Source organism: Eretmochelys imbricata, chromosome 6 (genome assembly GCF_965152235.1).
Source record: "Eretmochelys imbricata isolate rEreImb1 chromosome 6, rEreImb1.hap1, whole genome shotgun sequence".
Taxonomy (NCBI): domain Eukaryota; kingdom Metazoa; phylum Chordata; order Testudines; family Cheloniidae; genus Eretmochelys; species Eretmochelys imbricata.
In genome coordinates this window covers 32,604,307-32,616,521 of record NC_135577.1, presented here as the reverse complement: position 1 = coordinate 32,616,521, position 12,215 = coordinate 32,604,307, and the positions used below count along the sequence as shown (strand labels likewise).

Genomic DNA, 12,215 nt, shown 5'->3' with positions numbered 1-12,215 from the left:
TCATTTTGATCTTTAAAAAACATTATTTTTTGTGCTTTAAAGAAATACTCAGGAAATTATTATATGTATGTTTTTGCAGGTACTTCCCCTAGCTTGAGTCCTGTTGGTTCATCTAATCATGGGTCTATCTCCAGTGGGTCCCTTGTCAATCGATCACCTGTAGAATTTCCTGATACTGCTGATTTTCTTACTAAGCCAAGTGTTAATTTACATAAACCTCTGGGATATACATTTAGTTCTCCAGATTTTCAGCAGCAAGTTAAAGCTTCTACAAGCTATACTTGTAACAGGTACTGTAAACCCTCAGAAGTATTCAAAAGTATAAAAGCAAATTATTATATGCTGTAAATATCAACACTTCTATATTAAAAATCATACTGATTTCCTTTTTTCCTAACCAAACTTGATATATCTGTGAAAGATAACTTCTCATACTAATTTATATCCAATGTATATGTAGCATCTATTATCGGGAAGGGCTGTAAATACACTTTACATATTTCATTGCTCTGTAATTGAATGTGGCAACCATTCTGTACTAGGAGTGCTATACTTTATGTTTTAGGAGGGGAAGGGAAACCCCATGTTTGGGAATTAATTCTATTCTGATTCAGTCACCTTTCAAATGACCAACACTACTTCTGATAGCACATTGAAGGTTACTTATCTAAAGTATCCTGCTAACATTATGAGATTTACCAAGGTGATATGGCTGCAGGTATCTGAATAATAGCATAGTAACTAGTATTTATACAGCAATCAGAAGTGGGAAAAAAAGAAATAAGCTAATATTGTTTCTTGTCTTGTTTATTCTGTAAGCTGTGGACATAAACTTCTCAAGCATATTTCAACATCAAAGTCAGAATCTGGTGCAGAATATCAAGGTAGAAAATCAGGTAGGATTTCAAAATATGCAGGTATTTGCTAGTGCTTCACTATGCTTTCTCAATAGTCAAATAAGCAATTTTAAAAGTCCACATTAAAATTTTTCCTATACTTCCAAACAATTCATACGCATATCTTTTCAGTAACCATTTTAGTAGATCCCTAAGTATCTGGTTTATTATCTCTCAATTTCTTGAGCTAGGATAGGAGATGGCATAGTCTTATGTGTATCCTGTTCACTAAAGTTATGTTTTCTAACAGATGCCTACTTCTGGCTTTATAATTTTGCAAGCAAGTGGAGTTTTTAATGCTCTGTAGCTGGTTTTCTGAACTTTTAACATGTCACACAACAAAATGTTCTTTCCTACCTCCTGACTAGCAGTCACTGTGTTGTAATAATTCAATTTCTATGAATAATAGGTTAAAATTCTACAGTGTAGCTTTTTCCACACACTCTCCATCAGGGAAGTTATTTTTGTCTTATGAAACTCTCCTGTTAAGTCTTTGAATGAAAATAAGATCAAAAACAAACAACTGATTTTCATTATGAAGAACCTGTCGAGGCCATCTGAAGAATTATTGGCCAGTTAAACTAGAGTTACATCTTTGCACTGCTGGAGTGGCACAAAGCAGCCAAAGTGTACCAGTGATCTGGCCTGATTTTTGTGAAAATGGATTACTTTAAATTTTTTCTGCTACCAGACTTTAACCAGCTACCGTACTTCTCAAGGGACCAAACGTCAGTTGGGGATACCAGATCACATTACTCTCTGTCCATTCCCCCTTTCTACTCCACTACACCCTTCACCCCTGAACGAGATGCTGAGGGAGGGGATTCATAGGAGCCAGCTATATCAGCTGTACTCCCAATGGCGGTTCATTCGTTCCAACCTCTTTCCGCGATTCAGAGTGGTTTCCACTCCCTTTGCTTGAGTGCCTACAGAATTTAAGAATAGCGTGAATTCAAACTTGAAGTGGACTTGTGCATTCTGTTCTTGACATACTGGTTTAGATGTTTATATCAAGAAAAATCTGTTTGGTTGCCCTCTTCTTTCACCTCTTCCCTTTCTATTATTCATTCCTCGATTTCTGTTTTGTGTAGACTACTATAAAAAAAAAGTGGGATTTACAACTGAACTCTGAAATCAATTTGACTAGAACTCATTCTGATACATCTTCGCCTTAGTGATAAAATGTTCCACAATAATTTGTGTTTCTGATAAGTTCAGTTGTCTTCATGGATCATGAATGGAGAGACAATCTGAGGGCTTGTCTTCACTACCTGGGAGATCGATGCTGCTGCAACTGATGCAGTGGGTGTTGATTTAGCAGGTCTAGTGAAGACCTGCTAAATTGACGGCAGAGCCCTCTCCAGTTGACTCTGGTACTCCACCTCTCCGAGAAGAGTAAGGTAAGTTAAACAAAGAGTGTCTCCTGTCAACACAGTGCAGTGAAGACACCGCGTAAGTCAACCTAAGCTACGTCGACTCCAGCTATGTTGTTGTTCACGTAGCTGAAGTAGCATAACTTAGGTCGACTGATCCTGCTAGTGAAGACAAGCCCTAAGGTATCCTTTTCATATTTCTTTAGGACCAGTTTCTTGAGTTGGATTCAGAAGTGAACTGAGAACCATAGGAATATGCAGCACACATACATCTATGCTACTTAGAAAAGAGCTTTGGTCACTCAGTCTTTCCCCTGTCCCCAAGCACCCAGCCTGGAGAGGCTGAGCACCACACCTCTCTGTCATTCCAACTCCCTGAGCTGGGGGAAAAGTCTGAATGGCTTTTTGTCTCTCTGGCCCCAGAGCAATTTTTTTTTTGCTGACTTTTTAGATTTGCCCCCAAAAAATCAGAATATTTGGTTTTATTTCAGATTGAACCAATTTTTTTGAACTGCAAATGAAACAAAAAATCTATTGTTTGTGAACTCTTTCTAGACCAGGACCATATCTTTCTCTGTTGACAGTAAAATACCTAGCACCCAAAAGCATGCTGAATAGTGAACCATATATCTGATTCTGTAATCTGTTTTCATTTACTTTTAGAGAAGAGAGCATTATCTGCTTGTAATATTTTAATTCTTTTAAGATTACTGCTTTTTTAAAATAATCTCCCAGTCTTCTCCACTAACTCTGTAGAGTATTTATTGTCACATTTATTTAAACTCTTTAATTTGTCAGAAAGGAAGTGCAAAAAGTGAAGCATTTAGCCACTCATGTTTCACCAAAGGAGACATATAAGTATCTACAATGATAAAATGTAACAGTTAAGGAGTTTGATGCTGGAGTATTACAAACTTATTTACTCTCATTTAATAAACAAATGTGCATCCAATAAACAGGAAGATGCAATAAGCACAGTATGGTACAGTACAATGATTTTCCATCCCCTCTTTTGCAATGTGTCTAATGCATAGAAGGATATGGAAAGGTTGGTTTGAGATTTTAATGAATGTGGAATTGTAAAATAATAAATGCTGTATTGTAAAGGACACAATTTGAGCTTAAATGACAAATTTATTTGGGGGAATATTTATATAAAATATTAAAATTATTTGAATATATAAAATACATCTTATAGGCATCCATAGTGTCCTCTTAGTTAAAACACAGGCTGATGAATGTAACCATCCCCTTCTTCAGGGCACTCTCTGCTTAATAGCTTGAGAAGAGAAAAGAAAAGGTGGACTTTGCAGAAGTCACAAGGCAATAAATCTAACTTCTAGTGGGTCAAGGGTGGGAGCAAGTAGCAATTAATTAAAAATCTTAATTCCTGAATTGATTTATGAATAAGTTATTGATAGTAATTGTGCACTTGTTATATTTAAGGTGAAGATGGAACCACGGGTGTTTCAGAAGAGTCAGTCCACCATGCAGAGGGATGGAAAGATGAAAGAAAAGAAAGCAGAGACTGCAGAAAAAAGTTGATAGAAAGTGACAGTCAGCAAATGGATCAAACACAGTATAACCAGCAATCTGATGTAAGCATATAATTGCAGTAATACCTGCAATGTTGTATATTAATGTATTTCTCTGTGGGTTTTAATATAATATTCTAAGGAGGTCCTTACTTTACATTATAAGAGCCTTTGGAAAACAGTGCATCACTGGAATCCAGGATTCCAAATACTGGTTAAGTTTAGAAGTAAAATTTCAAAGTATACAAATTACACTAGCACCCAGCATGAATATGGGTCCTGTGAAAATGCATGCTTGGATTAATTTACTTTGTTAAACATAATTAATGTGCTGTCTTATAAAGACTCACTCTGAAAACGTGACTGATCTGCATGTGTGTGTGCAGGTATCAAACTGTGAAATAAAAAGTAGCAAAATAGTACAGTGATACTTAGTAAGGTTTGCTAATTTTTCTATTTTAAATCTCATTTTCTAGTTGAAACCCCACTTTTTATCAATTTCAGCTGGTTCAAACTATATTTAAACAAAAATTAGGACACAGGTTATGTTAGCTTGTATACAAAATGTTTGTGTGGTTTTTTTTATTTCAGCATTGATTTAGAAAAAAGTACAAAAACTTAAGTCCAGAATGAAATGTTGGCAGTCTTTACATCAAAGCCCAGCAAGGCATGGAAGCTCTTGGGCCATTTAAAATAAATGAATTGTTTTTAGTATGCTCAAAAGTATACAAAGTGAAGTCTTGAACTATTGTGTTACGAATTGAGGGTTTTCTCATGGCTACAATTTTTACATGCTTTTAGTTCATCAGCATGTATAGTAGGTGTAAAGACCAACAATATTGTGTCACCATTTCAAGGCAAAAAGGTTGATGGGATAAAATAAGTGCACAGAATAACTACAGCAACACAGTGAAATGTAAAAAGTTCAACAATACTTTTCCATTTTAACGTCTATTTAAATACAAGTGACAAATTGGTTTTCATTCTCATTGTGGAAATGATTCATTCTCTCTTACACAGATGGAACAGGATCCTTCATTAGAACTGATGATAACAGAAGATCATGAATCATTAATGGAGAAGATGAACAATTGGAATTTCCAAATTTTTGATCTACTGCAAAAAATGGGAGACAAATCTGGAAGGATCCTTAGCCAGGTTTGTTGCTGTTTTTGATGTATGAGCCACAACTGAGGTGCTGTTTTGCCAGTCTGTGTATAAATTAAGAATAGCTTGAAAAGTAGCAATTTTATTTTCTTCTCATCTACCCTTCCATGTATGTAGACAGTAAGAATTGTTTATTTTGTGGGAAACTTACCTCAAACAGTGGGATTTTTTGCATTTTATTTTGAATACTGTGAGAGTATTGATAATTCTTATTTTATATGGGAGTGAGTTCTGTAGTCTTTAACTCCGGTTGCAACAAAGGACTATGTCTCCTGTCAACTGTTTCATGTTTTTTGGTGGAATGTAGCGTCTCTTGTCAACTGTTTCATGGATTTTGGTAGAATGTAGTTGTCATTGAAAGTCACAGCTGAGGCGGGAGAGGCAATCTTTCTAGTAGCCTTTTCTGTTTCTCCCATAAACAACGCTATTCTTTCTTCCATGCTGCCTCTTAAATAGAATGCACTCCCTGACCTAATTCGTAAGGCTACTACTCTTTCTTCAAGACTCCACTTCCACTGTGAAGTTTACAGGAAGTCTGCCAGCCACTAATGGCTAGGCTGAAGGACAGTCGGGGATAGCTGATAGCAGATTTTATTTATTCTCTTATTGATGTATTTATAAAAGAAAAAAAATCTTTCAGATGATTTAGTACTGTCAAATTGTGCATTGGTTAAACTGTGGAACCATGTAATCTTCTCCTAGTTATTCTCCCCTCTCCCCTTTTCCCTCCTATTGTTTATAACACCCATTTATTGTATCTTCCTTGCATTTGTTTCAAAGATAAGCTCTTTAAGATAGGGATTTGTGCTATACTGTGCATTTGTATAGCACCTAGCATCATAATAATAATAAACTATGTAATAGCGCCACAGTAATGGCACTGTCACTCTGTTCTAAACCTCTGAGAGAGTCATAACTTTCTTAGATATTTTCCTTTTAGACTGAAATTGGCAGTGCAGATCTTTTGATGCCTCAGAAATGTCCTCACTGTTCTAATTTACCTTCATCCCAGTTTCCCTAATGAAGGAAGTTGGTATCAGCCTACCTATAGAGACAAGAGTGCCCTTGGAGAAGCTATAATTCAGGGGGAATTTCTTGCATAGCTTCTTGGGTTAGGATGAGGACACTGGAACCACTTGAATGTGATTATTTAAATGTATATGTACTGCATTCCTAAAAGAAAGTTCCAGTGAACAGTTTATAGGGGGAAGGAAGGCTGCAAGAGGAACCTTTATCTGTTTTCTCCTAGGAAGCCTGAGAATTCTACTTTGACAGATCTCTTAATCAAGTCTATACTTGAAAGATTGTCTAAAGCATTGGTGGGCAACCTGCAGCCTGCGAGCCGCAGGTTACTCACCATTGGTCTAAAGCTTTGGGATAGGGGCTGTTTGGCAACTCTGCTCCTCAGTAATAGAAAACAGCATAATTCTTCTAGCATAGCATGCGTAAAAGATTAAAAACAGGAAAAGAAAGTAAGAAGGTGCATTGGGGTCATTTCAGTAAAGAGATTTGCAGATTTTTTTTCATTTTGATTTCAAGAGAGTGGTAAGATAGTTGTCTGTTTAGATGGAAAGAATTCCTGCAAACTGTATTAATAGCACATCAGTGCTCAATGACTCATTTTTAATGAAGCATCAACTAAATTTAATAATTTAGCAATTTTAACAGTATACTTAAATAAAAAATATAGCAGAATATTCTTAAAGTTGAATGAAGCTAAAATGATTAAACTTTGACACTTTTTAAAACCAAAATTAATTTTAATGTGTGTTTAGGTGACATACACCTTGTTCCAAGACACTGGCTTGTTTGAAATTTTCAAAATCCCAACACAAGAATTCTTGAATTACTTTTGTGCACTAGAAAATGGCTACCGAGATATTCCCTGTAAGTAATGTTCAACTACACTATATACATTTATTCCTTTATAACAAAACATGTAAGTATGTTTACTTATTATTTTACCCATAAAACTACAGATAGTGTCTAATCTTAATGTTACAGGTATGATAATTGGATTGTTTTTAATAAACCTCTTTTCTCATAATTTATGAAAAATTAGACCTACAACAAAAGATTTGGTGGACTCCAAAATTGAGACTGCTCATATTTAGTTTGAATATAATCTGGTAAAATGTGCATGAATAGTTCAGGAAGTTTTCAGATTGAGCCTGTCCAAAGTCTTTTGAAGTCAGTAGGAGCCTATTAATTGACTTCAGTGAGTTTAGATCAGTCCTGTTAGGAATATAAATGCTTATTTATTATGCTAACCCTTATTTAACGTTGCTATTCTTTTGTAAAAAGAAAAGTTCCTCCATACAATCTAAACTTTTACTCTATTCGGTGATTTGTTCAAGACTATTAAACTTTTTTTCCTGTGCTTTATACATGTCACGGCTGGGGTATCAGTAAGTGGTCACAGCAGCTGGAATTTCAAAATTGATTAACAGTCATTTAATGTGTTTTAAAGATATTAGCACAAGTTTTCTGGTCTTTCTGTTTATAGATGCCATTTACTTCAAAGTCATGTTGTTCTTTGAATCTGTGTGCATGTGGATCCCACTGGCAGTGTGCATTCAGAAGTTTTATCAGCAGTGTCCACTAGGGGTTGAACATGCACCTTCACGCCCTCCCCCTCCTCTCCTAAGGCAAAAAGGGAAAGCAACCTTGCCCACCGTTCAGTTCCTTCTAACCACTCTTTGGCAGAGAGTTGAAACAACAGGATCCTTCCTTAGAATAATTAGTTTGTTGTTACTGTAAACTTTTGATTTAGTTTTAGCAATTGTATTTGATAGTGTAGTGTTTGCTCTATACCCTGTTGGCAAAAATAATAATCACCATAATAATAATTTTTAACTAAGATAAGCTGCTACCATTGACTGCAATTTTGAGAACACTCCAAGTGTAGTTGAAGGGCCAACAGAAACACTCTCAACTAATCATGATTATTTGGTATAGCGAAGCAAAGAAACTTCCAGGCAATGGATGTATCAACCAGAAAGTACGCATCCTGCAAGCTGAGGGTACTGAAACAGTCTTAAAGAAGGTATGATAGATGTGGGAGCCGCCATGTGAAATTTGGCATGGACAATATAAACACTGAAAAACCTAAGCTGTGGTACAGGCCACCAACTCCCTTTCTTTTTCTGAATAAGGAAAATAAAATCCTTTTTCCTTGAAGCCAGAGGCACTGGCTCTGTTGTGCCCAGCTATAGTAGAGATTCTGTTTCTTTCTGCATGGGACTCCCATACGAGTAGTCCCTGAAAAGGGGAATGGGTGGGTGGGTGTGGGGAGATATATTATAGAATTGGAGGGTGTACCCCTCTTGGATCACCTGAAAGACCCAGCAGTCTTAGGTAATTGCAGCCCAAGCCTCCTTGAAGAAAAAGAGATGGGAACCAAAAGGAAGGTAGGAAAGGTATCGATCCACAGAGTCTAGAGCAGTATCCTCAACTGAAGCATTAAACTCTTGTTTCTGAGACTGAAATGGCTGTGTAGAGGACAATGGAAATGGCTTTCTCTTTTGATACCTTGACCTCTTTTTCATCTTATTTGGTGGTAAAAATAATAATAAGAGGTGTAAAAATAAGAAGAGGTAGCTGGTTGAGATCTCTGTGTAGAAGAAAGCTGATATTTATAATGCTTCCTTCTAAAATTGGAGGTATATAGTCCCAAAAATCTAAGTGTGGTTCGAGAGTCCTTCAAGGAGTGCAATGTGTCATCCATTTTTCAATTAAACAGCTCTTTTCCATCAAATGGTAAGTCTTGCAGTGTTCTTTGCACCTCCTTATGTGGACCCAAAGTAGATAACCATGAATCTCTCCTCATGGTAACACCTGTAACCATCAGTCTTGGTCCTGTGTCAGCTGAGTCCAAACCTGCCAGAAAGGAGGTCTTCGCAATTAGTTGTCCGTCTAAACAAACTAATTTAAATTTCTCTTTGATATCTGATGGTAGTTTGTCCATGAAATCTGCTGTTCTGCACCACTAGAAATAATTATACTTGCCAGCCTAGCTTTATAGTTTGCAATTCTGACCCAAAGACAAGCAGAAGAATAACCTTTTGGCCAAATACATCTTTTTTTTTTTTTTTTTGTTCTTTTTCTTCTCAAGTAGACCTTGTTATCTGTTTGTTTTTTTCATTAGCCACAGTATCTACTAAGGATTTTGGTGCCAGGTACATACAGAGGTACTCAAATCCCTTTTGTGGGGGACTTAGTATTTATGTTCAGCCTTCTCTGAGGTCACTAAAAAGAAAAGGAGTACTTGTGGCACCTTAGAGACTAACCAATTTATTTGAGCATGAGCTTTCGTGAGCTACAGCTCACTTCATCAGATGCATACCGTGGAAACTGCAGCAGACTTTATATATACACAGAGAATATGAAACAATACCTCCTCCCACCCCACTGTCCTGCTGGTAATAGCTTATCTAAAGTAATCGTCAGGTTAGGCCATTTCCAGCACAAATCCAGGTTTTCTCACCCTCCACCCCCCCACACAAATTCACTCTCCTGCTGGTGATAGCCCATCCAAAGTGACAACTCTTTACACAATGTGCATGATAATGAAGTTAGGCCATTTCCTGCACAAATCCAGGTTCTCTCACTCCCTCACCCCCCTCCAAAAACCCACCCCCATACACACACAGACTCACTCTCCTGCTGGTAATAGCTCGTCCAAACTGACCACTCTCCAAGTTTAAATCCAAGTTAAACCAGAACATCTGGGGGGGGGGGTAGGAAAAAACAAGAGGAAATAGGCTACCTTGCATAATGACTTAGCCACTCCCAGTCTCTATTTAAGCCTAAATTAATAGTATCCAATTTGCAAATGAATTCCAATTCAGCAGTTTCTCGCTGGAGTCTGGATTTGAAGTTTTTTTGTTTTAAGATAGCGACCTTCATGTCTGTGATTGCGTGACCAGAGAGATTGAAGTGTTCTCCGACTGGTTTATGAATGTTATAATTCTTGACATCAAAGTAGTCACAAGTCCTTTGTGGGTTCAAAAATTCTTTCATTAATAAGGTGAGCTATCCTGTTTTATGCAACTGGTTGAAGAATATCAAACAGTTTGTGTGTTTTCTAATGGACCAACTCCAAAGACACTTCTGCCATTCTCTTTAAAAGCTCCTGGTAAGCTTTAAAATAATCTGCAGTCATGTGAATGGAGGAGACAACAACTTCATCCAGGGAAGATTAGAAGCCCCTAAGAGATGGATTTTCTTGTGTTGTTGTAGCCCTGTTGGTCCCAGGATATGAGAGAGACAAGGTAGGAGAGGTAATATCTTTATTGGATGAACTTCTGGTGGAAGGTGCAAGCTTTCAAATTACACAAATTTTTTCTTTAGGTCTGGGAAAAGAAATCAGAGTGTCTGAGCTAAATACAAGTTGGGACAGATAGTTAAGCATACGAGATAAATTTTATAAGGGGTCACTTGAGATGGAATGGGCAATAAGGGTTAGATTGTTATGCAAGAGGGGTTGGATATGGACCATTAAGGGTTAGCATGCAGGTGCATGTGTTACAGATTGTTGTAATGAGCCACGAAACCAGTTTTCCTGTTAAATCCATGGTTTTTAGTGTATAGGAGTGTTATGAATTTAAGTCCCCAGCCTTGCCATTTGAAGATGTTGTGTACGTTTCCTTTGAGGACAAGTATTGAAAAATCAGATATGGAGTGATCACTTTGTGAAAAGTGTTTGGCCATGGGTGATATAGTATTTTTGTCTTTTATCATTTTTCTGTGTAAGTTCATTCGAGAGCATAGTGATTATCTGGTGTCTCCCACAGAGTTGTTATTGAGACATATGATGCACTACATATGGTATTCCACATGTTGTGATAGGCATGTGTAGGACCCATAAATCTTGATAGGTGTTTGTGGGAGATATTTATCATTGTAGCAGTGGAGGTATATCTGCAGATTTTGCATCTGTTATTCTGGCAGGGTCTGGTGCTGCTTTGAGTTGGTGTGGCCTGGTCTGTGGGAAGCTTGCTTCTGATGATGAGGTTGGTGAGGTTGGGGGTTTGTCTGAAAGCCTTGAAGAGGGGTTCAGAAAAGATTTCTTTCAGAATGGTGGGTGACAACTAGGTGTCTGTGGTCAGTGGGGTATTCTTTCCTTTATTGAAACAGGTTTTCTCAGTTTACGGGCCCATTCCATGATGTGATCTACTACTCTGGTGAAATGTTTGCATTTCTCCTTCATCCTCTTCAGAAAGTGGTTATTGAACTTCGGAAACAGCCTGCCCTATGGGAGAAGGGACAGACCTCTGAGGCCATTTAAATGCTGGTCTTGTGTGTGAAGCCAAATGATGACTTTGTGTTAAGGACAAAGAGGCGAGCATGGCCAATGTTGAAAAGCATATGGGTAAAGCATATTAAACCAAGATGATGGAACCCAAAGAACAAAAGATGGCTCTTGTGGCAGAGCCCAAAATGCAGTGGTTTTAGAGGCACCTCCTCTGTTACATTCACTGTCCCTCGATGGAGCCGATGAAGATGGTTGATGCTCTGGGGACTAGCCTCTACTGGAGGCCTGTGATGACGAGGAGGAAAAAGAACCTTCTAAAGACTATCTGGACCTGGAGGTGCTATAACTTGCTGAGCTGTGGAAGGATTTCTCTGATCCTCAATGTGAGGTCTCAATGCAATCTTCATGACAGGCATTCGGTGTTCATGCTATGGTGGACATTCTGACTTGCTTAATGTAGGAGAGAAGTACGATAAAGGAGACTCTGGTATCAGCTGTGTCTATAAAGGAGACACTAGCAGATGATCCCTGTACTGAGTGTAGGTAGCGGATATCTGATTTCCTTTTGCCCATAACCATGTACCTCGGTACTGTTTGAATCAGCGCCATGCTCTTTAATGCCTTTTGAGCTGGTGCCAAGGAGTCAGACTCTGTTCACATCAGTGCCAGGTGTTTTGCTGGTGCCAATGTATAATGCCGCTTTGACTGCAGCACTATGCAGAACAGTACTGAAAAATCCTTTTGACTGTGTTGACGAACTCAGGCACTCGAAAAAGCTGAAGTTGCACATGGTTCTTTCTTGCTTGTGGCCACTTTAAGTGAGTTCCTCGGTACCTGTACCTCAGATTTCTTGTGTGGTACTGGAGATAGGGACTATTGCCAAGAAGATGGTTTGGCAGTATGCGCCTTACTCCCACAGGCAGCCATGGTGTCTGACTGCTCTAGTGGTTTTGTAATCTGAGATTTAGGGTTCTTATTAGATGAATGA

General features: G+C 37.9%; 1 protein-coding gene across 6 annotated transcripts in view; it reads left to right on the top strand.

The window, feature by feature from the left end:
• PDE3B (phosphodiesterase 3B) overlaps positions 1-12,215 on the top strand; it is a 289,400-nt gene that overhangs the window by 184,777 nt on the left and 92,408 nt on the right. For all 6 annotated transcript variants that reach the window (XM_077818371.1, XM_077818374.1, XM_077818372.1 and 3 more), the window contains exons 6-10: positions 80-290; positions 820-896; positions 3,716-3,867; positions 4,825-4,962; positions 6,747-6,858. In XM_077818371.1, coding sequence (XP_077674497.1) covers positions 80-290; positions 820-896; positions 3,716-3,867; positions 4,825-4,962; positions 6,747-6,858 — 690 coding nt within the window. The remainder of the gene's footprint in view (positions 1-79; positions 291-819; positions 897-3,715; positions 3,868-4,824; positions 4,963-6,746; positions 6,859-12,215) is intronic.